Source organism: Aquila chrysaetos, chromosome 8 (assembly GCF_900496995.4).
Source record: "Aquila chrysaetos chrysaetos chromosome 8, bAquChr1.4, whole genome shotgun sequence".
Taxonomy (NCBI): domain Eukaryota; kingdom Metazoa; phylum Chordata; class Aves; order Accipitriformes; family Accipitridae; genus Aquila; species Aquila chrysaetos.
Genome location: NC_044011.1, coordinates 39,778,706 through 39,800,090, shown reverse-complemented (window position 1 = coordinate 39,800,090; position 21,385 = coordinate 39,778,706). Strand labels below are relative to the sequence as shown.

Below are 21,385 nucleotides of genomic sequence, written 5' to 3'. Positions count from 1 at the left end.
CGCCCTGGCGGAGGGGAGGCCGCTCCGCCGCCGCCGCCACTGCCGGATGTGACGTCGCTGTCAGCGGCGGCGGGCATCCGGCAGCGGCGCCGGCCCATGCCCGGTGAGCGCCCGGCGGGGACGGGGCGGGAGGGGAGGCAGCCCCGCGGGTCCCTGGGCCCCGCCCGCCCCCTCGCTCGGGTTGGGGTCGCCGGCGCGGCCGCGGCTGACTCGCCGCCCCGGGAGCCCCGCGGGCCTGGCCCGGCCTGAAGGCGGCCTGCCCCGCCCGGGGGAGCGGGGGAAGGAGCGCGGCGGGCGCCTGGCCTGGCCCCGGGAGCTGGGAGGGGGTGGGTCGGGGAGAGGCAGCGTTTGGCCTGCCCGGGCCGTCCCCGAGCTCGGGGCTCCGGGACTCGGGCTCCTGCCTGACGCCGAAGTGGCTAGCCGGTGGAGCGGGGAGCTCGGGGCCTGCCCCAGGTGGCTGTAGGGCTCCGGTGGGTGCCGCTCCCGGAGTGTCAGGCAGCGACGGGCAGCTAAAGCCCTTCTTTTAGGGAGAGAAACCTGGATCCCGGTGTCCAAGGCGGACTGCAGCCGGTGAGCTGTATCGGTGGCTTAGAAGCCGACCGAGATGGGGTCCGTCACCACCGGCAAACTGCTGGGGGGCTGTGGAGCTCCGGGCAGCGCAAGGCCGCGTCCCTGGGTGCGGGAAACAGAGCGGGATTTCCCCCGACTGCGTGCGGGGCAGTGGCTTGTGGAACGGGGGGTTGAACCAGGGCTCAGTGCTGATTTCGACCCATGCCGGGTGAAAGCAGGTTCCTCTGGCCACGGCGCAGGTGAGAAACTGGTCCGGTAGGCCTCCCCCAGAAGAGGAACTGGCTCGTGGCAGCGGGTGCCTCGCGGAGCGTGGCATTCCTTGCGAGGTTTGTTTCTGTGCCGGGCCGCGGTGAGAGAAGGAAGTGGCCCCTCTTCTGCCAGTTGGCAGCGGGCTCTGCTCTGGCCTGGGACTGCCACCCTGGCAGGCAGGGCAGCACTTGGGACCAATCCCTGCCCTGCCTGGGTCTGGCTTCCTGGTGCTACGCCGCTGGGAAGGAGCTGCCTTGGCTGGGGTTTCCCTGGAAGGGGATCTCTGCTATGCCTGGGGCAGGGGAGGGTTGGTGGCAAGCCCAGGTGCCGACATTGCCCACCAGGAGCTGTGGGGCTCCGTGGGACCTTCAGGTGAGGCTGTGGCCACCGCACTGTGGGGCAGGAGAGGTTCTCACCTGTTTCGTTTTCTGCTGTTTGCAGCCCGCCTGTCTGATGCCGCATTGGAAGTGGAGGGTGCCGCTATGGAGCGCAGGGATGGAGGCCACGCTCTGTATCCACACGTGCCTTTGGCTGAGCACTGCCTGGATCCCCCTGGCATCATCAGACAGACTGGCCTGCAGCGGGGAGTGCGCTCCCGGCACTGAAGCCCGGCATGTCAAGTTGACGTGGGCCGTCAGCTTGGACGCGCCTGAGGAGGAGCTGGAGCAGCGGGCAGAGGAGCTGGCCCGGACCGCGGGGCTGGTGAACATGGGCCGCGTCGGGGAGCTCAAGGGCCATTACCTCTTCACCTACCAGCCTGACGGCCACGCAGCAAGCGAACCTGAAGCAATAAGGAGGTCGGTGGACACTTTGTTTGCACAGCATGACAGCGTGCGGTGGCACTCGGAACAGAAGCTTCTGAAACGTTCCAAACGCAGCCTGCACTTTAACGATCCCAAATACCCCCAGCAGTGGCATCTGGTGAGTGGTTTTCTGGCTCCCATTGTGCCAGCAGGCTCGGGCCCTTTGTCTGGCCGCAAGCGAGCTGTCACGTGGCAGGCAAAACAGTGGCTTTCTGTCCTTGTGGTGAGGAGGAAGCATGCCGAGAGTGCTCACTGCAATAATGGGAGGAGGTGGCTCCCACAGCTGGCCCCGCACCGGCAATGCTGGGGTGGGCAGAGGGGTTTCAGCTGGAGCACACTGTGCGGTCAGCAGGCTGGAGCGCGGCATCGGCCCTGTGGTACTGGCCGCTCCACTTCGTGGCTCGAGCAACTTTTGCTCGCTGTCCGTCTAAAACAAATCTTCCATGACCGTCCTGCGACTCCTCCCTGCTCTCCCAGCCCGACCCCAGCCCCGGCCCTGCACATCGTAGCCAGCATGCCCAAAAGGTCTGGGAGCCCCTTTCCTTGGAGCTGACCCTCTGCTCTGCTTTTCCTCTCCCCTCATTGTCCTTTCTGGTGCTTAGAACAACCGCAAGAGCCCCGGGAAGGACATCAACGTCACGGGCGTCTGGGAGCGGAACGTGACGGGGCGCGGTGTGACAGTGGTGGTGGTGGATGACGGTGTGGAGCACACCATCAAAGACATAGAGCCAAATTACGTGAGTGCCGGCTCCACGGCGGGAGGGTGCGAGGGCAGGCTGGAAGTCAGGCAAGGTGAGAGTGCTTGGTTGCTGGTAGACCTGCGCTGTCAGCCTGGGCTTGGCCAGGGTGGGAAGAGCTGGTGGCAAACCTTTCCTTGGGAGATTTTGCACTTGAGTTGCAGGCTTACTGGCCTTTGCGCTACCTGTGGGAGGTGGCTGCTTAGAAGTGAGAGCTGGCCACCCTCTGACCCACAGCAGTTGCTAAAGCTGCTGCTGTTGGTCCCCTTCCCATAGCAGCAGATAGCAGTGTTGAGCTGCAGCCCTGTGTGGAAGCAGTCTCTAAGTTCCTGTGGCTTCCAGGCTGTGTTTCAGCCCATGCAGCATGCTCTCAAGTTCTGCTTTTCCCAAAGGGAGGAGAGCAGAGCCCTGGGTCGCGACTGCGGGTCTGTTTTCAGAGCCCAGAAGGCAGCTATGACTTGAACTCCAACGATCCTGACCCTATGCCTCACCCCGATGAGGAGAACGGCAACCACCATGGGACCCGCTGCGCCGGGGAGATTGCTGCTGTGCCAAACAACAGCTTCTGCACGGTGGGGGTTGCCTATGGGAGCCGCATTGCAGGTAACGCGCGCACGCCACGGCACCCCAATGGGCCGCGCTCGTGCCCAGCTTGTCTTATCTCCAATTCTGTGGGGCCTAGGCACGGCTCCGTGGGAGGGATGGCTTGGCCGAAGCAGCTCTGAGTCAGCTGGTGCTTTGCTCAGGCTGGTCGCTCTGTCAGAGGGAGGAACCGGTGTCTGTCTGAGCTCCTCTCCAGGGGAGCCGGTTCCTGGCAGAGTGGGATAGGTGTGTGCTGGGGCAGCTTTTCCCGAGTACTCCCAGCACGCCACCTGCCCAGCCATAGAGCTTTTGGCAGATGCACATCCGTACCACGTGGCCAAAGCCAGGCAAACGTGCGATGACATGCAGCACATTGGGAGGCCCTGGGGAAGCAAATGTTTGCCAGTCCCCCACGCTCCCCCGGCCCTTGGTCTTGGCTCTGCCTTGTGCAGACAGACAGGTGGCAAAGGTCTGGCTGCGCGTCTCCTCTTCAAAGCCAGGGAGTGTGCCGCTGCGGCCTCAGCTGTCTCCGGAGCTCTTGCGCTTCTTCACGGGGTGGGGGGGGAGGTGAGGTCTCTGTGCCAGGCAGGATGTGTCCCTGGCAGAGCAGAGGATGGTGCTGCTGTGCTGCAGCCTGGGACGTGATTCTCTCCGTACCCGGCAGATGGTGCCACGTTTCCTGGCTGCGACAGCGGGCTGGGGAGTGGGTGGGCCCTGTGGTGCCAGGAGGGTGCTGGGGGGCCAGGAGCTTGCCCAAGGGCACTGCAGGTGGCTCTGCACCCCTGCCCTGCGCTCGGCTCCCTCCCTACCTTGTCCCGATGGGGAGCTCCCTGAGCAGCCACCCTGATCACGGCACAGGAGGGTCCCCAGGCTCCAGCCGGCCTGGGAGGCTGCGGGCAGATGCTGCTGGTGGAGCGCAGCTGGCAGAAGGAAAGATGAGCTCACAGTTTTAACTGCAGCGTGGGGAATAGGGAGGGTTTAAGGCCGCGTCGCTCAGGCGGGACCTGGCACTTCTTCGGGCTTCAGCTCTCCAAAGCTGTGCCTGGCCTTGCAGGGTAAGTGCAGCGGGGCAGCCTCGAGTTCTGGGGGGGGGCAGGGGGACTGCCCTGGCAGCATGGAACTGCTGGAGCCAGCGTGATGCCAGCCGGGGCGGGGAGAGCCAGGGTGAGCCAGCACATCTCTAGCTGGGCTGCTCTGCTCCTCCATGGGGACGGCTCAGATGGGACAGTAAAAAGCTGCCTGTGGTGTGTCAGGCAAGAGCTGAGAAGGGTGGTGGTTGCACTGTTTATGAATAGGCTTAATTGAGATGCGTGTCTGCTTTCCATTTGTAACATCCTTTGCCAGGCTAAACTGTGATGCGGAACGGTAATTATCAGTGGTTTGGGTCACTGAAAACTCAGTATTGAACCTTCATTGGCTTTGTTGGAGCAGCAGCCTTGCCCTCCTGGTCTGAGCACAGTCGCTGGGGTGTCCTGCGACTCTTGAGCCCTTCCCTCAGCAGGCAAGCGTGCCGTCCATCCCAAAGCGATGGCTGGTTGGTTGGCGACTTGGAAGGGGAAGCAATCGCTCCAGGCGGGGACTAGCCCTGAAAAGCAATGGGATAATTGAGGGTGGGATGTGAGGAAGCCCCTGTGGAGCAGCGCTCTGGGTAGGGGGGCGCAGGGGTGCATGGGAGTGAGCCCAGCTGGTGTTTGGTTGTGCTGTCACCATCACCAGCTCGGTTCTGGCAGTGGGACTGGAGGACTCGCTTGGCAGAAAAGCCATGCTCAGCAGAGGATGTGGAGCTGCACGTGAGGGTGCGCCTACAATCCCTCACACACATCTGGCTCCTGTGGACTGATCTGCAGGGCTACGGCTCCAGGAGATCTGGTTCTGTCAGGCTGGGAAAGCAAGTGTCCCCAGTGTGAACCTGCCAAGGCGTTTATTTGCGCTGTTTATACAGCTTACGTGGATCCACTTCGGTCACATTCGTTGTCCTTTGTCCTGCAGGCATCCGAGTGCTGGATGGGCCCCTCACCGATAGCATGGAGGCCATTGCCTTCAACAAGCACTATCAGATCAATGACATCTACAGCTGCAGGTGAGCCCCAAGGGGACCCTGAGCCGGGCCCTGCCAACACCCAGCGAAAGGCTATGGGCCCCACTCTGCCTGGGGAGGGGGTCACAGGTTGTGGCTGAACGCTCACGCCAGCTCCTCTCCTCCTGTGGCTCCAGCTAGCCTTGAGGGACCGAAACCAGTACCGCCGGTCCTGTGGGTCCTGTGAGCGTGCCTGGCAGGCAGGCAGCCGGGCTGTGAGGTGGCAGGTCTGTCCCACAGTGGGAATACCCTGCCTGTCCCCCCCGGGCTTGGCACCCACCTGTGCCCTGCTGTCAGGCTATCTCGGGGGCTCTGCGCAGCTGTGCCTCGAGGGGGTCTGCAGCCAGGCATGTAAGGTGCTGCTCTTTGTTACTGCTGTTAAGAGTAACAGTGGTATTGCTGTTACTCGAGGGCTGGCCTGGGCTGTGTACGGCACCTACAGTTGCGAGGCCGCCTTCTGAGCGCTGCTCCAGCATCTCCTACAGGCTGGCTGAGCTGGAGGGGCACTGTGCCCCCCGCTGTGGTCAGGGAGCCCCAGCTGAACTGTGTGACGGGGACTGGAATGTGTGAGAAGCTGGTTGTTCAATAAAAAAATCAAACATTTTGTCCACTGGAATCTGACCCAGGGGCACAGTGCAAACACAAGAGCGATATCCCAGCAGCGAGGGGCCAGCCTGCCGGATGGGAAAGTACAGTGCCCTCCAATCCCAGTCGTGGTGCTGGGAGTAGCTGGGGGGCTGCTTGTAGCTCACTGTGGTGGCAAACTGTAACGGGAGGAAGAGTTGCTGTCTGCGACTCCTGGGGCGGTCTCTTCATGGTGTCTCTGTTTGCAGCTGGGGTCCAGATGACGATGGGAAAACTGTGGATGGCCCCCATCAACTGGGAAAGGTAAAAAACAGTCCCAGCAGCACGGGTCACCCCTGGGCTGGCCCTCCGGTGCTTGTGGTTTCTCAGCTGCCTGGACAGGCGAGGAGGGATGTTGTGGCGCAGCGCACGTTTGTTTGCTTCCCTTGCTGCCAGCAGAGGTGTTGCATGTTACTGTGTGGTGGGGAGAGGTGACATTGCTGCGGGAGGGCAGCGTTCTGGCAGTAGGAGATGAGCTTTCCGAGGAGAGGCTGGTTCCAGCAGGAAGATGCTCTTTTGCAACCTGTGGTATTCTTCTGACAACTTTTGCAACCCAAGGGACGCTCTCCGCTTGGGGCACCGAGCACTCCCAGTGCTAAGGGTGGTTCTCAAGGCAGGGAGCATGCCTTCAAACACTAGTAGTAAATAAGGGGCTGGGGCGATGGCTGCATTCGCTCTCAGTGGGACCGCAGTGGGGGGAAGTGTCAGAGCGGAAGCTGCTCCTTCCTGGGCCGTTAAGGCATTCTTGGGGCACCCGTGCCGCAGAGCCACTGCAAAACGCAGCTGGCCTGCCCACGCCTGGCTCCTGCTGCCCATGTGCGGCGGTGAGGGGTTGCTGAGGAGGCCCCAAAACCAGCACTGCATTGCTCCTGGGATGTGGTTCTGCTTAATTACTCTTTTGCTCGGCAGCCTTTTGCTGTACTTTTCTAACCACAAGATAGCAGTTACTGTGCTCTTCAGCACAATGCTGACAGCTGAGCTATCAGTTCGCAATGACAAATGGTTTCCAGTTCTGCAAGTTAATTTATTCTCTTCCTGCATGCAGAAACAGCTGTAACAAGCTCTGGGGCATAGAGCGCAAGCAAAGCCCACTTTACCGCAGCAGAGCGTCCGGAGGGCGTTCTGGCCAATGCAGTATGTGCCTTTACCTGCCAAAGGGCGGGCAGAGGAGGAGGGTTGGTTTCCAGCGGGACTGCTTTCTTGCTTGTCCATCAGAGGCATATCCTTTTTCTAGGCAGGAATGAGTTCTGTGCAAGGTGTCGGCCTGGAAATGTTCTTCGCAAGTGGGGCTGGTGTAGTTGTGTTTCTCAGCAAAGGCAAAGCCCAGGCGTATGTGGGAGCTGGAGCCTCGCAAAAGGGCAGCAGCCCCGTGTGGGTAGTCTCTGTCGGCAGGAAAGCCTCGATGCTCTGGAAAAGCCAGCTCCGGAGTGAGCCCTGCTGAAGTTGGGCGGGCTTGGGCTGCTATGTTTCCTCTGGAGTTCGAATGCTGATCAGTCTTTGTGCTGTGATTGCCTGGAAGGTTGCTTTTTCTTTGTTTATTTTTACGCAAAATCCACTTAAAATCATAGTAAGCTGTAGATCGGCCGTTCCCAGAGGTTGGCCGCATCGCTGCCTTTGTAACACACTCGTTCTGGAATCTCAGCGTCTGGTTGGGGCTCTAGCAGACACAACTCCCTGACTATGCTAGCCGGTTGAAATACGGCCCGGAGGGGTTGTGGCTGGCCCCGCTATCACCCCAAGTACTTGGCAGGGCTGGTTGGTGAAATCTCAGAGCATGGACTTTGGTTGCTGGATGGGGATGCCGGGACACAGCTTTCCAGCACGTCCTGTGCTTGTGAGCAGTCTGCAGGGCAAATGCTTCCCCAGCTCGGGAGAGGCACACGTGTCCGTCTGCGCTGGGGTTAGCAGCAAGGTGCGCTGCGAGGTCCGGGAGAGCCCCGCACCCCCATGGTTCACAGCCACGTGTGCCAGCCATGGCTGCTGGCAGAAACCCTCCGGGGTCAGCGGGGAAGGGCCCAGGAAGGGCCCGCCTGCCTACATGCCCTGACCAGTAATGGTTCCTTCTCCGCAGGCTGCCCTGCAGCACGGCGTGATAGCGGGTCGCAGGGGCTTTGGGAGCATTTTTGTCGTGGCCAGTGGCAACGGCGGGCAACACAGTGACAACTGCAACTATGATGGTTACGCCAACTCCATCTACACTGTCACAATAGGTGAGTGCATGCGTCTTCTGTCTTGTTCCTTCCCAGCATGGAAAGATGAGATCATCCCAAAAGCGCAAAACCTGCCCAGCTGGAAGCTGGCTGTATAGGGGGAATCCATGGGAAACCGTCTGTCCTCTGGGAATGAATGTGGCAGTGTGTAGAGGTGTTCTGGGCTGCAGCCCTCAAGCCTGCAGTTTTCTTGTGACGTACAGAGCAAGAGGAGGCCAAAGAAATTTCTGCCTGCGTTGAGGCCTCCATCGCTGGGGCTCTGACAGACACACTGCCGCGTTGAGGGAGTGACCTGAAAGGCAGCATTCCCATCATTGTGTGTTGGAAAAGAGATGTCTAATCTGCTTTCTAGACGGCAGAAGCTACGTGAGGGCTAGAAGATCTGTGCAATACTAAGCACAGTGAAAGGTCATTTGCTGTGGCTGCCTTTCCTGTAGATCTTCCAGACGTGAAAAATACAGACTTGGCTCCAGTTTCCCAGCCCAGCTCCCAGCCTGTGAAAAAGCACAGCTAGCAGGAGAGGTTCTCAGGGGCTCATCACCTTGCAATTTGAGCAGTTAAAGTGAAACAGGCTTCATATGGTCGATGCCTTTCTCTTTTTCCCAGGTGCAGTGGACGAGACAGGCTCCATGCCGTTCTATGCCGAGGAGTGTGCCTCCATGCTAGCAGTGACCTTCAGCGGCGGGGACAAGATGATGAGGAGCATTGTGAGTACCACGCAAGACACATGTCTTGCCCCCATGCTCTGCTGGCCGCACTTGGCCGCGGGGCTGGAACAGCCCAGTGCGAGGAAGGGACGAAGATCCGTCCCTTCCAATTGCTATGCATCTGCCTTAGGCCGGTAGTTGGGTTCCTCTGTGAGGCAGGGAATGAACGTGTTTTTTATCTAGGTCCTACATAAGCAATGCTCTGAGAGGGAGGTTCGTATTTCTAATTGTTCCCTGTGTCGTCACTGTCTGTCAGCCTGCAACTTGCAGTGTGGTGACCCTCTCTCTGCACAGGTGTTGGCGGGTACACCAAGTTCCTGGCCCCAAATGCAGATCCTGGGTATGTCATGTTTGTCACCTCAAGTGCAGGCAGGATGTCAGACCTAAAGGGACAGTGACTGTGTTCCCTTATCTCCCTGCTCTGCAATGCTGGGAACTGCGGGCAGACACCTTCTGGGACGGGGGCCGCTTGGGTGACCCCTAAGAAATTCCTCTGCACTGTGTCCCTGGGAATGTCATCCGGGGAGCCAGCAGAAGACAAGCTTTATCCCAGCTGCGCGTGTGCCCTCTTTGCGCAGCAAGGAAGGAGCCTGGAGCGAGACTCCCATGCTGCTGCGAGCTTTCCTGAAGAGAAAGGGGCAGGGGCAGCTGCGGCTCAGCTCCGCGGGGGCAGCGGCACACCCTGTCCAGCCAGCCCCGCCTTGCTTCCGCTCCGAAGGGATGCGGGAGCACGGACGAGCACGGAGGGCTGGGAGCAGCATCAGGCTCTTTAAGCTACTTGGCCCCAGTTCCTTCTGCGTTCTGGCACATGTGCCTCTCCCAGCTGAATTTTTCAGAATATTTTTATCAGCTTTTCCTTTTTTTGCCAAAAAATGACTTCTTGTCAACAAAATGTCCTTTTTGCCCAAGCCAAGTGGCCGGGCCTGTTTTCCCCAGCCTCAGGCCTGACCCAGCACGTTCCTCCCTTGGTGCTGGTGCACTCGGGGGGCTAGTCAGACTAACCAGCCCGTATGGCTGTGACCTGTTCCTGTCCTGCAGTGCCAGCAGGGACTGCAGAGCCCAGGCCATCCTGGGGCGCTTGGGGTAAATGTCACTGGCTCCCAGGCCCAACTGTTAGGGTTGTCCCTGGCTCGGCAGGCACCGGGAGGGTCTCCCGTTGGTATGGGCGGTTCCCAAAGGCACTTTTCTGGGAAAGCTGATGAGGCACCAAAGACCTAGTGCAAGATCAGCACCAGCAGTGTGTGCTGGGGGGTCTCAGGGCACCTAACGGACGAGGGATGGCGCCCAGGGTGTTCTGTGAGCAGGGACGTGCAGCTGTGGCTCTGTGCCTGCCAGAGAGGAGCTGAATCCAGGCTCGCCAAACAGGCTTCCCTGCGTGCTGGGTAGACCGGGGGAACAGGGAGAGCCTGGGTTCCTCAGCCACCTGGTTAGGACTCAACAAGCTCCTTTTGCAGTCCAGAGCCAGGGCAGGAACCCATGCCTAACTAGAGCACGGTGTGATCGGCTGGGAGCAATGACTCGGCTCGTGCAGCAGGGAAACTAAAATCCAGAATGGAGCTCATTTTTCCTTTCAGAAATAACTTCAGCTGTCCTGGGCTGGTTTGGAAACTACTGATGCTAGGAAAAAAGGGAACGGCAGCCCAGCAAGGGCTCTGCTGTGTTTTCATCAGGGGTTACAGAGTTTGGGGTTTATGTCCAGCTTCCCCCAAGCCTGCTACAGGTGAGAGTGCTTCAGAGGTCTCGAACGGCCCTTCATTTCGAATACTGGCCTTACGGGACACTGATGCAGGAGCTGGTATTCCATCGGGGAGCCAGGACGAGATGCTGTGCATAGCCTATGTACGGCATGTGCCAGAGAGCTGTCCTTTCTTTGCAGTACCGCAATCGCTCCTTCAGTGAGCCGGTGCCATGTTAAAACTTACACACCCCTTTCTCTGGAGGATAGTCTCCTCCTAAATGCCCTTTAACTGTGCTTCAGTGATCTCAGAGTTAACTTCTCAGCAGCCATCTGCTAGGTTTTTTTCTTCTACCAGACTATAAACTTTGTGTGGTTTCCTTAATGGGAAGAATTTAATACGGCTTCTGGCACTAGCTGCATTTCCTACTGAACGTTTATGCTGCTCAGGGTGTTCTTTGTAGGACGTGTAGTGTCCAAGCGCAAGCTGGAGTTGTTAACAGCTGGCAGAACGTTACGGAGTCAAGCATAGAAGGCAACAAAACCTACAGCTTTTGGCAGTGCTGGCTGTCTCCCCATGGGGAGCACAGGGAGACATTCGGTTTGCAGTGAGGTGGCATCATTTGGGGACCTCTCGATGCCTCCTTAGAGGCTCTGTGCGCTCTGCACAGTCCCGTATGATCCCTCTGCAGAGGCCCGCTTGTGCTGGAGTGATGCTGTCTGTGGTCAGCAGTGAAGACGAGGAAGGTGCCAAACTGTAATTGCCCTGAGTTTCCCCCAAAGTTGCCTAGTTCAGGCCCAGTTCCTCTCTCTCTCCGAAGGAAACTAACTACGTTCATTGCTTCGCAACTGGGATGCGTTGTCCCTGAAGCGAGGCTCTTCCAGGACTCTTTATGGTGAGCTTGAGGTCCCGATGAGTAGCGGCTGTCTCGAGCAGCAGCAGCTCATTCGAATTGGTATTTTGGTCCTAAGGCAGCACAGCTCCGTACATGTGTCCAGAGTCCCCTGGAGAACATTCACGGTGTTCGAGTTGGAGGGGAGCGTGCCTCTCCCTGAACTGGTGCTGGTTTTCACACGTGGGGAGCAGAGGTGTCACCTCCGAAGGCCCCAGCGATGTTGACTGAAATCGGAGGCTTCTTGCAAGAGCTGGTCCAGCCTCTGTAGCTGAGCTGGCTGCGAGCAGGGGCAAGGGGAGCAGTGCCTGCGTGCGACCTTCCTGTGCCTTGGCTATTGCTCCTGCAGGCCAGAGCAACCATCCGTGGTCCAGAGCAGTGTAAAGCTACCGTTCCCTATCCTTAGCTAAACACTGTGCAAACAGTGGCTGCAAAGGTGCTTTCCTGCCCTTACCCTGGGGAGAAGCTGCCTGAGCCACTCTGCTCAGCCCTGTAGTGGACTGTTTGCATCCCAGCTCCCAGCACAGGGCTGTATCTCTCGACTGGGGAACTGTGGCGTTGTCCTTTCCACCTTGCGCTGTTTTTTGCTGGGTACTCACGTCCTGGCCAGGAATCGTCTGGGAAAGGTTTCCAGGCATTTCAGCAACTAATCCCTGACCCTCTCCCCCTGCTGCTGCCCTGCTCTTGTTGTTGTTCTGGTCTTGGCTGAAGGAGGACGATGGGATCTCTGGCTGCCCCTCCTGTCTCCCAGCCTGACCTCAGCAACCACAGAGAGAAAGAAAGCTCGTGCTGCAAATTCCTCCCTCCTGTCTGGGGGGAGGCTGCCTGTCGGGAAGAGACGGCTGGGAGACAGACAGATTAGATTTGGCTCATGCAGGCAGGGAGTTAAGGGCCACCACCCCGTGTCTTTGCTCTGGAGGGGGAATCCTTGGGCATCCAGAGAGCTCAAGGCTGGGTTGGACGGGGCTTTGAGCAGTCTGGGCTAGTGGAAGGTGTCTGCCCATGGCAGGGGCGTTGGAACTAGATGATCTTTAAGGTCCCTTCCAACCCAAACCATTTTACGATTCTATAACTTTCTCGTTTTGTCTGAAAGCCATGTACAGAGGGGGTCAGGCTGTGGATGCTGGCTTTGGCATGCTGTATTGGGACTGGGTGCTGCCCCAGCTCACCTTTCCCTGCCCGTGTTTCTGTGCGGTCGCAAGGAGGCAGGAGGAGGTGTCCCTGGGCAAGGGACCATGAACGCTCAGCCGCAGTCCCTCCTTTTCCTTCTGACATAGCACATCTCTTCGGAAGGGGTGTGAAGGTGCTGTGTGAGTCTCTGTGGTGCCCTTTAAAGGCTGCCGTGTGCCCCGGCACAGTGCAGAGAAGGCCAGGTCTTCAGCCCAACGGTGCACGCAGCAGTGCTCTCCCCTGCCGGGGCTGTCATGCTCTGATTCCTGCTCCATGCCAAACCTTGCACCCCTCTCCCTGCTCAAAGGCTTTCCCATCTGTTCACCTAGGGCAGACCGTGTTTAGACAGACACGCCTGGCTGGGCTGGCTGCCTGGCAGAGCAGGGAAAGGCACTGCTGGCCCTACAAAGCACCCTTGTAATTGCTGTAGCAGCAGTGCGGCAGGGGCTGTGTTATCTCCTCTCTCCCCCAGGATGGTCAGCTTATCCTGAGGTGGAGAAGGTTTTCACTGTCCTCAGCAGATAATAATCGGGCGACCCAGAGGGCCCTTGGCGTGGGAGGACAGGGCCAGCCGGGGGGACCCAGACTGCTGGGGAGGAGAGCTGCCGACTCCATCTTTTCTCCCCTCTCGCTCCCAGTTTTCCAAGCCTCCCCTTCATGTGTCCAGCCAGCCCGGGGGGCATCTTTTCCTCCTCATCGGGCTTGTGGTAGAGCAGCAGCAATTACGTGAGTGTTGCTGACAGAAACGCACCAGCAGTAGATCAGCACTCGCAGGGCTGTCAAGAAAACGCACCAGCTTGTCCACTACCCTGCACACTGTTGGGGTGCTCATGCAGTAAATGAGGACCCCAGCCTCCATGCAGGGTGCCTGGGCTGCCCTCGCTCGCAAGCTCTCCACCATCTGCCTTGCTCTCTGCCAGGAGCGCGGCTGCTGGCCCTTTTTCTCCCTGTTGTGTTCGAGCATTGCTCATTTCTTAGCTGTGTCCAGGATGACGGGGGGGGGGAGCCTCAGAGCCCCCATCTCCGGTGCCCTTTGCATAGTGGGGGGGCACGCTATCCTGTGTCCCCAGGGCTTTTGCTGGCAGTTGTGTCATAGGCTAAGCATGCGCTGCTGGTGGAGCTGGTGTGGCGAGGGCACAGCTTGGGGCTGGGACTGCGTGCTCGGTTGCTCGAGTACCAATCCCAGCCACCCCAGCATGGCAAACAGTGGCCTGACAGGAAGTATCACTTCTCTTTCTCGGAAGGTGACAACAGACTGGGATTTGCAGAAGGGTACGGGCTGCACGGAGGGCCACACGGGGACATCAGCTGCTGCCCCTCTTGCAGCCGGGATGATTGCGCTGATGCTGCAGGTGCGGCCGTGTCTCACCTGGCGAGATGTCCAGCACATCATTGTCTTCACCGCCACCAAGGTGAGTGGCCCTCCCCCTCTCCCCCTCTCCCTCCCTCTGTCCTGCAGCTGCCCTTCAGGGATGCTGCAGGATGGCCGAGGTCCTGCTGTGCACATCCTTGTTTATGTCTGCCTGCCCCTCTATAAATCTCTCAGTTGTCTGGCTCCCAGCAAAGGGATTGCGTTTTCCCCTCACCCCTTGTTCCTTCCAGGAATGTGGCTGAGGCATTTTCCTCTGTCATGATAATAAATGGGGTATCTGCTCCAGGAATGCCTCCATCTGCCAGCATACAGGTCTTCCAGGGGCTCGCCATGCCTCGCCCGCAGGCACCGGGACAGTGTGTGCGCATGCGGTGCGGCTGGCCCAGCCGGAGGGCCGGCACGCATCTCTGCAGTGCCACCCTGCCGTCTGTGCAGTGGGAAAGCGAGGAGCTCTGCCTCTGGCCTTTCCTCAGGCTCTCCAGAGAGTCGGGCTCTTGGAAACAGACATAACACCGAGCTTGGCAGCAAACACGGCCCTTCCTTGCTCTCGGCCTCGACTCCAATGCAGCTTCACTGCAGAGTGGAAACTGACTGGAGCTGCCTGTTTCGGCTTAGGGACAGGGCTTCTTTCACACCCCTCTGGGGAGCGGGGGTCCATGTCCAGCTAATGCCATACTCACTTTGGCACAGGGCTATGTTTTCCGTAGCTGGCAGCCAGCGTTGCTGGAGCACTACAACCTGATAAATGATGGGACCCAGATCTGTCCTGGCCCAGCTCTTGTTGATTTAAAGGACTTGCTTCCTTCTCCCCAAGGCTTCTGCCATCCCACAGGCTGGGGCTTGGGCGGCAGGGAGCAGGGAGCAGCTGGGATGTTTCAGAGCAGAGGCATTTGTGCCCTTTTGTGCTGCTTGATTTCCTTTCTGAGGAGCTGGGAAGCCTGTTTGTCCTGGGACTTATTTCAAACAAAGGTCAACCTGTTTCTTTCTAATAAGGCCATGTGGGTTTGCTTCCCCACTGCTGCGGGATGTTTCTGAGCCTCCTTCCCTTCAGGCCTGGTTCCCTTGCCTCTGGGTTTGCCAGGCTGCTGGTGTCCCCCAAGGTAACGGGAGTGCCCTGCGTTTCTTTTCAGTACGAGGATCGCCACGCGAAGTGGGACATCAACCGGGCTGGCTTCAGCCACAGCCATCAGCATGGCTTTGGCTTGCTGAATGCCTGGAGGCTGGTGAACGCTGCCAAGGTAATTCCCCTCCCTGTCCCAGGCGTGCCCCATGGGCAGGTGGAGCCAACACAGCCTGGTGGCGGGGACAGGTCCTGTACTGGCAACGCCGTGGGGTGACCCTGTTGCCGTTCAGGGCCAGCGCTTTGGCTGTCATCCTGCCGGCCCTCGCTATAAGGCTGCTTTTGGTATGAAGTAATGAGACTTTCGGCAATGCCTGAAACCTGCCCCCAAGCTGCTGCTCTCTCAGCACTATATATAGCCATGGGCGAGAGCCCTCGCTGGTGGGAGACGACAGCCTCTGATTCATGGCTTGGGGAGTTCCGTCAGCAGCCCCAGCACCTTCCTCCCTATGCAGTGGGCTCCAGGGAGGGCGTCATGCCCCATCTCTTCCTCCCTGTGCCTCCAGTTGCATGGAGACCAGGGCACATCCCTTTGGCACATGGTCCTCAGTCGTGTGTAGAGCACCGTGCAGCTGTGCTGGGTCACTGCCAGTTGCCAGCAATGCCCCCTGTTTCGCAGGGACTTTCAGGCTGCTCTCTTCCTGCAGGCCTTTGGGTTCTGCTACGTTTCGTGCCCCACTGTGCCTGGGGTTGAAACGGAATGGCTTCAAGTAATGCTCAAAGCCGCTCAGGTGGTGGCAGAGATGAAGCCAGAGCTGGGCAGTCCCAAACCCAGAGCTGGGCAGTCCGGAGTCTCGATCGGCCCCTCTAGCCTGCAGGCAGTCGCTTTCCTTCTGCTGCTAGGTGTGCGTGCGGGCACTCCTGTCCAGCCCTGCGGCACTCATTTGCTGCAGCCTGGGTTCGCATGCCCAGGAGCAGCGTCGGGAGAGGCCCCTTGGCATCACACATTAGGTGTGCTACTGACAGGAGCAGCTTGCAACAGTGGTGGGAGATTGAGAGACGGATGCGCAGGGAGGGTGCAACCTCGTCCTGAATCCTCTCGCCTTTCCCCTGACAGATCTGGGAGTCCGTCCCGTACCTTGCCTCATACGTGAGCCCTGCACTGAAGGAGGGCAGGACCATCCCGTTACTCCCACAGGAGCTGGAGGTCACCTGGAATGGTAAGAGCAGGTGTGCCACATGAGAGCATGTGCTTGTACACGCCAAGGCCAGGGATGCAGCCTGCTCCCGCTGGCATGGGACACAGCTGGGCATGCGGACAGCCTGGCAGGGCAAGCCCTGGGCTGCTTGAGGCCACGAAGGGGTTAAGTGTTGGGCTGCCTGGGCTTTTTCCTCTCTCTTCTCTTCCTGCTGCTCTCCCTCCCCCAGGGGATCTGTGTCTGTCGATGTGGTCCCCTCCCCATAACTCCATCCCCTAGATTGATGTTTTTGAGGAGCCAGACAGGCATTAGTGAGCATGGCCAGGCTGGGCAGCAGCCAGACCTGCTCCTCTGGCTTTGACCATTTTAGGTAATGCTCCAGCTCCCGACTTGGCCAGCCTCTGTCCACATAAACAAGGCACTGCTCCGGCTGCTACCAGTGGGAAGGAGAGCTCGGCCCCAAGCCCTTCCTGGCCCGCTCAGCAGGGCCCGGCTCTCTGGCTGGGCACTGCTTCTTGGGCCACTGGCCCCCTCCCTGTCGCATGGGGAATGCTGTCCCAGGGGGCCTGGCCCTGCACCCCTCGCTGCCCCAGCTGCAGCCTCTGCAGAGGTGCTGGGGGTTGGCAGTGCCCGGAGGCTGTTCCCCAGGACAGAGGACCCCTGGAAAGAGTCTGGAGCTCGGCAGGTGGGCTCCCTCCTTGCAGGTGGTCCTGTCCCTCCCCTCTTTGCTGCAGGCTGAGGAGATGCTGGGCAGGTGCTGGGCACATGCTCTCCCTCTCTCCTGTCCCTGCCCAGCTGGGCTAGTCTGGCTCTGCAGCACACTGCTTCCCTTGCAGGTACCAGCACTGCAGAGCCCCAGAGGGGCAGAGGGGTGACATCAGGCTGGCAGTGGGGTTAGCCCCGCTCTGCCTCTGAGCAGAGGGTTGGAGGTGAAGCAGCTCCTTCTGCCCTAAAAGGAGTTGTGAGCTGAAAGCCAGGCAGCAAGCAGAGTTTGGAAGAGGCAAAAATGAGGCGCTGCTCTGGAGAAGTATGCGCAGAGGAATGTGTGGCAGAGAGGAATGTGTGGCTGGGGGGCACTACTGTCCCCCAGGTAACACAGGCTGATGCCGAGTTAACCCTTTCCCCAGGTGGCCCTGGGGTGCTGGGCCGTCCCGCCGCCACACGCAGGCTGCCTGGTCCTGGGGTGCGCCTGCCTCCCTTCTTAGAAGAGGCTGGGGAGCACCCACCTGCTGCTCAGCCAGGGCTGCCAGGAGGAGACGGAGCCACGGCCTGAAATCTGCTCTGAAGAGGGCCAGGGTTTCCTGCACTATAATTAGCAGTGCTGGGGCTGGGAGCGTCTGTGGAGCTGTGAATGGTTTGAGATAGGGTCTGGGAGTCTGGACACCAGGCTTCTCATCCCAGTCCTCTTTCCAAACCTGGCCCCTGTGTAACTGGGTTCAGAGGAGCCTCCGGGGCTGCCAAAAGCTGCCACAAATCCAGGGCGGGGAGAATTTGATGAAGGACCAGGTATTATTTCATTGCAGTGGCTGAAGCGCTCTGGGTGGGCTCCTGAACCCACAAGCCATGAGTCAGGGCCGGGGGAGAGTTGGATGTCGGGGAGCCTGTGGGGCAGCGGCACATGCTGTGTAGGCAGCAGCTGTGCTCCGCTTGTGAAATGAGGATTCAGTTGCAGGCGAGAGGCTGCCGGTAAATGACAGGGCAGGGAGGCATGCCTGGGCCTCATCCTTGTGAGCAAAGGAAAGCGTGGGTTCCTATCGTCTTCCTGCTTGTCTTCCTGCTCTGGGACGTGCTGGGAGGTGCCCGGGAGGCAGCTTTCCCACTGCTGCGCAGTTGCCTTCCACCCCTCCTTCCTCACCGCCTACTCCTCACCCCTTTCTCACCATCCTTTCCGTCCTGTCTGGTCCCAGCTGAACTCAGGCAGGCAGGGGACAAAGGGCACAGCTGCGAGCAGAGGACAGCCACTACCGGGTGCCTCTTGCACCTCTGGTCCATGTCAAGCAGCCCAAACACAACGTGGCGTGCCCAGGAGGGAGCATGCCAGGACACCTTTCCCTGTACTAGCCAGGGAGGTGCATGGGTGGCTCCGCTTGGACAGACAAGGAGGCTCCTCACAGAGCATGGAGCAGGGCCAGGCTGCCGAGCATAGCGTGGCTTCGTTGGCAGCGCCTCCCTACATGGGGTGTGGCTGCCCTGGGTCCTGCTTCTTGCTGCGGGGGCAGAGACACATGGGGGCAGCCAGGAGGAGGCAGGGACAAGCACGTGTGTCCTCTTGAGCACAGCTCCATCCCGGCCTCCAGCCTCGGCAAACCCTGCCTTCCCTTTCCCAGTCACCACCACTGACCTGGAGCTCTCTGGCATGAGAACCCTGGAGCACGTGGCAGTCACCGTCACCATAACCCACCCCCGCCGCGGCAACTTGGAGATCAGGCTCTTCTGCCCCAGCGGCATGATGTCCCTGATAGGGACCACCAGGAGCATGGACTCGTAAGCACCAAGGGGGTCAGGGTGTGGAGGCTCCCGCTGCAGGGCAGGACACCCAGCCAAGCTGGCCCCAAGCAGGAGAGCCAGGGCTCACGTCCAGCCTTGCGGCTCAGGCAATGTTACCCTCTCATGGGTTGTTTCTCCTCACCCTTTGGCAGGGACCCCAATGGCTTTGCTGACTGGACCTTCTCCACAGTCCGGTGTTGGGGCGAGGAAGCACAGGGCACGTACAGACTGGTCATCAGGGACATCGGTGAGTCCTGCCCTCCAGAGGTCCTTCATGGGGCGGTGGCAGCAGCTCCGTGCCGTGGCCTGGGAAGCTGCCAGCTCAGCACCTGCGCGGCTGCGGGTTAGCTCTGTGTACTGCCACCCGGCCGGGTGGGAGAGTTCCCCACTGGACCAACCTGTTTCTTCCCCAGGAGATGAGAGCCTAAGGCCTGGGACCTTGAAGCAGTGGCAGCTGACCCTGTATGGCTCCTCCTGGTCCCCAGCAGAGATGAGGGAACGGCAGAGGTAGGACACCACAACCCCATCTCGATGGGGAGACGGGAGATGGAGGGCTAAGGGATGTGATCGGAAGTCTCTAAGCAGGTCCTGCTTGGCTGGAGCAGCGTTGCTGCGAGGCATGTGGCAGGGCGAGGCTGCAGCCCGGCTGCTGGCCCCTGGCCCAGGGCCCTGGGGCTGCCCACAGTGCACTTCACAGGGGAGCTGTGGGCTGTAGGAGAGAGCTCTGTTGGCCGGATCTGACCCAGGAGGGCAACCCTCAGCAGTGGAAGAGTCTCTCCGGACCCTTTGTGGGCATTTGGGCCCCTCCTAGAGCAGCCCTGCCTGTGGGACCCTCATGGGGTGCCTCTGTCCCCCAGGCTGCTGGAGGAAGCCATGAGTGGGCAGTACCTGAGCAGCGACTTCTCCCTGCCCTGCCCTCCGGGGCTGGAGATCCCCGAGGAGCAGCACTACACAATCACAGCCAACACCCTCAAGGTGAGCCTGCCTGCGGGCCAGGGAGACTGCCGGCTGGAGCCAAGCGGGGAGACCCCGTCCTCTGCAGGAGGGACTGGAGGAGTGGGAACCTGCCTCGCTGATCCTCCTGGCGCTGTGCCCTCTCTGCTGGGCAATGGGGCAGGGCTCTGGGGTGGTTGAGAGCTTCGTTTCTTAAAGGGTTTCCTCCTCTGCAGACCCTCCTGCTGTTGGGCTGCTTTGCCGTGTTCTGGACTTTCTACTACATGCTGGAGGTTTGCCTGACCAGGAACAACGTGGGGCTTGACCTGACCTGCAACGGCTCCACCGCCTGCAAATGGTACCAGCAGGGAGGGAAGCACAGAGCCCTGGAGAGCGGCCTGGAGATGGAGTCTGTGCCGCTCTACCGGGAAAAGGACATCGAGGATGTAGAGATGGAGTGTGAGCACCCAGAGCCTGCCCAGGAAGGCGAGGGGGACGAGGGATCCTGGACCCCCACCCACCCCAGACTTCCCAGCAGCAGCAGAGCTGCCAGCTTTCACGAGGCGGCCACCGCTGGAGCGGGGTACCTTGGCCGGGAGGCAACAGCCGAGCTCCTCTCGGAGGACAGGGAGCGCCAGACGTGCTAGCTGGGGCTGGGGGTTCAGGCTGCGTCCCTCCCTCTCACTACGTCCTTCCTGAGCACGGGCAGCAGCGACTTCCTGAGCCACCAGGGACGCTTGCCCTTGTGTCCTGCGGAAGGTGGTGTTGGAAGTGGCTCAGAAACAAGGAGAAAGACTGCTGGCAGTGGAAGGGGAGCTTCCCTTTCCTTCGCTCTGGAAAACAAAGCAAGCCTTAAACCCACACTGAACGGAGCCTGCCCTGCAGTGACACTCTGGGCTTCCCTTTGTGCGTGGAGCAAGGCCTCGTGAAGATGCCTCCTGGGTGTGTGGTGGCCATGGCGGGGCTCTGCACAGAGCCCCGTGCCCGCCCCGGCCCCCATGGCCTTGCAGCACAGGGAAGAAGTGTCACTTTCTCCCTCATTTCTGCAGCGTGAGCCTGGAAAACGTGGCAGGGCCCCTGGCAGCCACCTCTGCAGGCAGGGACCCCACAACACTGTCATTCGCCTGCCCCGCTGGGCTAGCAGCTGGCCAGTACCCACCAGTTATGCCGAGCTTCAAAGCGGGGAGCCATTTTGCCAGTCTCCAACCCACGCTTGCTCCCTGTCCCCTGTGCTCTGATCCAACACCTTCTCCTCCTCTCCCGCCACCACATGAGCAGCCCTGCAGTCAGGGAGTCAGAACGCAGCGGGGCTTTCTTGACCACCCTGCTCAGGGGGGGCAGGACGGGGCTGTCCCTGCTGTGGTGGGCGCAAAAGGTGGCAACTCAAGCTTGCCACAGGTATCGTGGCAGCACGAGCTCACTGTGGTCGCTTCCGTGGGTCTGCCTCCCCGCCGCTCGCTGGGGCTTTGGTTGGTGCCCAGGAGGGATGAGGCCGTGGGTGATGCCGGGTTTGGGCCAGGCAGGGGAGGTTGAGTTGCTCTGGCAGCGGCTCATCTGCGAGCAGGGTTGGCTTGTTTGTGTGTCCTTGGGTTCCTTGGTTTATTTTTTTAAAGCTGGGGTTTGTTTTTTAATCGGCAAAGCCCTTTTGTGTAGCTTTCCAAATAAAGTCTTAAAAAGCCTCCTTTCCCCCCTCCATCGCTCCTCTGCCCTCCCAGCACTTTCTTGCTGTGGAAACGTGAGTCACCCTGCACCTCCCAGCCCTTGGGCCCGGGGGGACGCAGTGCCAGGGTGCTGGGTCTGCTCGTGGCCCCTCGCAGCCCTCCACACCTTCCTCCCTGGCAGTCGGGATAATTGGGGCTGCTCCAGCCCAGGGGAGAGCAGTTGGAAGGAGCTAGGAGGAAGGTGGGCACTGCGGCTCGGGTGGGAGAGGGCAGAGCCACCCTGCAGACCTGTCCGAACCAGGCAGGGAGAGCCCGATCCCCAGCTCTGGTTTTCCCAGGTTGGGAGCTGGAAGCAGGAGCAGACACGGCCCAGGCG

The 21,385-nt window shown here is 60.1% G+C and overlaps 1 protein-coding gene across 4 annotated transcripts; it reads left to right on the top strand.

Moving 5' to 3' along the window:
- The first annotated feature begins 18 nt into the window (after nucleotides 1-18).
- Nucleotides 19-21,027, top strand: PCSK7 (proprotein convertase subtilisin/kexin type 7). Of its 4 annotated transcripts, none has more exons than XM_030021621.2 (16): nucleotides 19-103; nucleotides 1,261-1,740; nucleotides 2,225-2,359; nucleotides 2,797-2,962; nucleotides 4,931-5,021; nucleotides 5,852-5,906; nucleotides 7,714-7,852; nucleotides 8,459-8,559; nucleotides 13,542-13,709; nucleotides 14,800-14,907; nucleotides 15,847-15,949; nucleotides 18,256-18,412; nucleotides 18,568-18,662; nucleotides 18,829-18,922; nucleotides 19,273-19,390; nucleotides 19,585-21,027. In XM_030021621.2, the coding sequence occupies exons 2-16, from the start codon at nucleotides 1,273-1,275 to the stop codon at nucleotides 19,993-19,995; spliced, it is 2,409 nt and encodes an 802-aa protein (XP_029877481.1). In that variant the 5' UTR covers nucleotides 19-103; nucleotides 1,261-1,272; the 3' UTR covers nucleotides 19,996-21,027. The 4 variants fall into 4 exon arrangements, with proteins under 4 accessions (XP_029877481.1, XP_040981133.1, XP_029877483.1 ...); XM_030021623.2 differs by lacking the exon at nucleotides 19-103 and adding an exon at nucleotides 349-809; XM_030021622.2 differs by lacking the exon at nucleotides 19-103 and adding an exon at nucleotides 349-896.
- The last annotated feature ends 358 nt before the right edge of the window (nucleotides 21,028-21,385 follow it).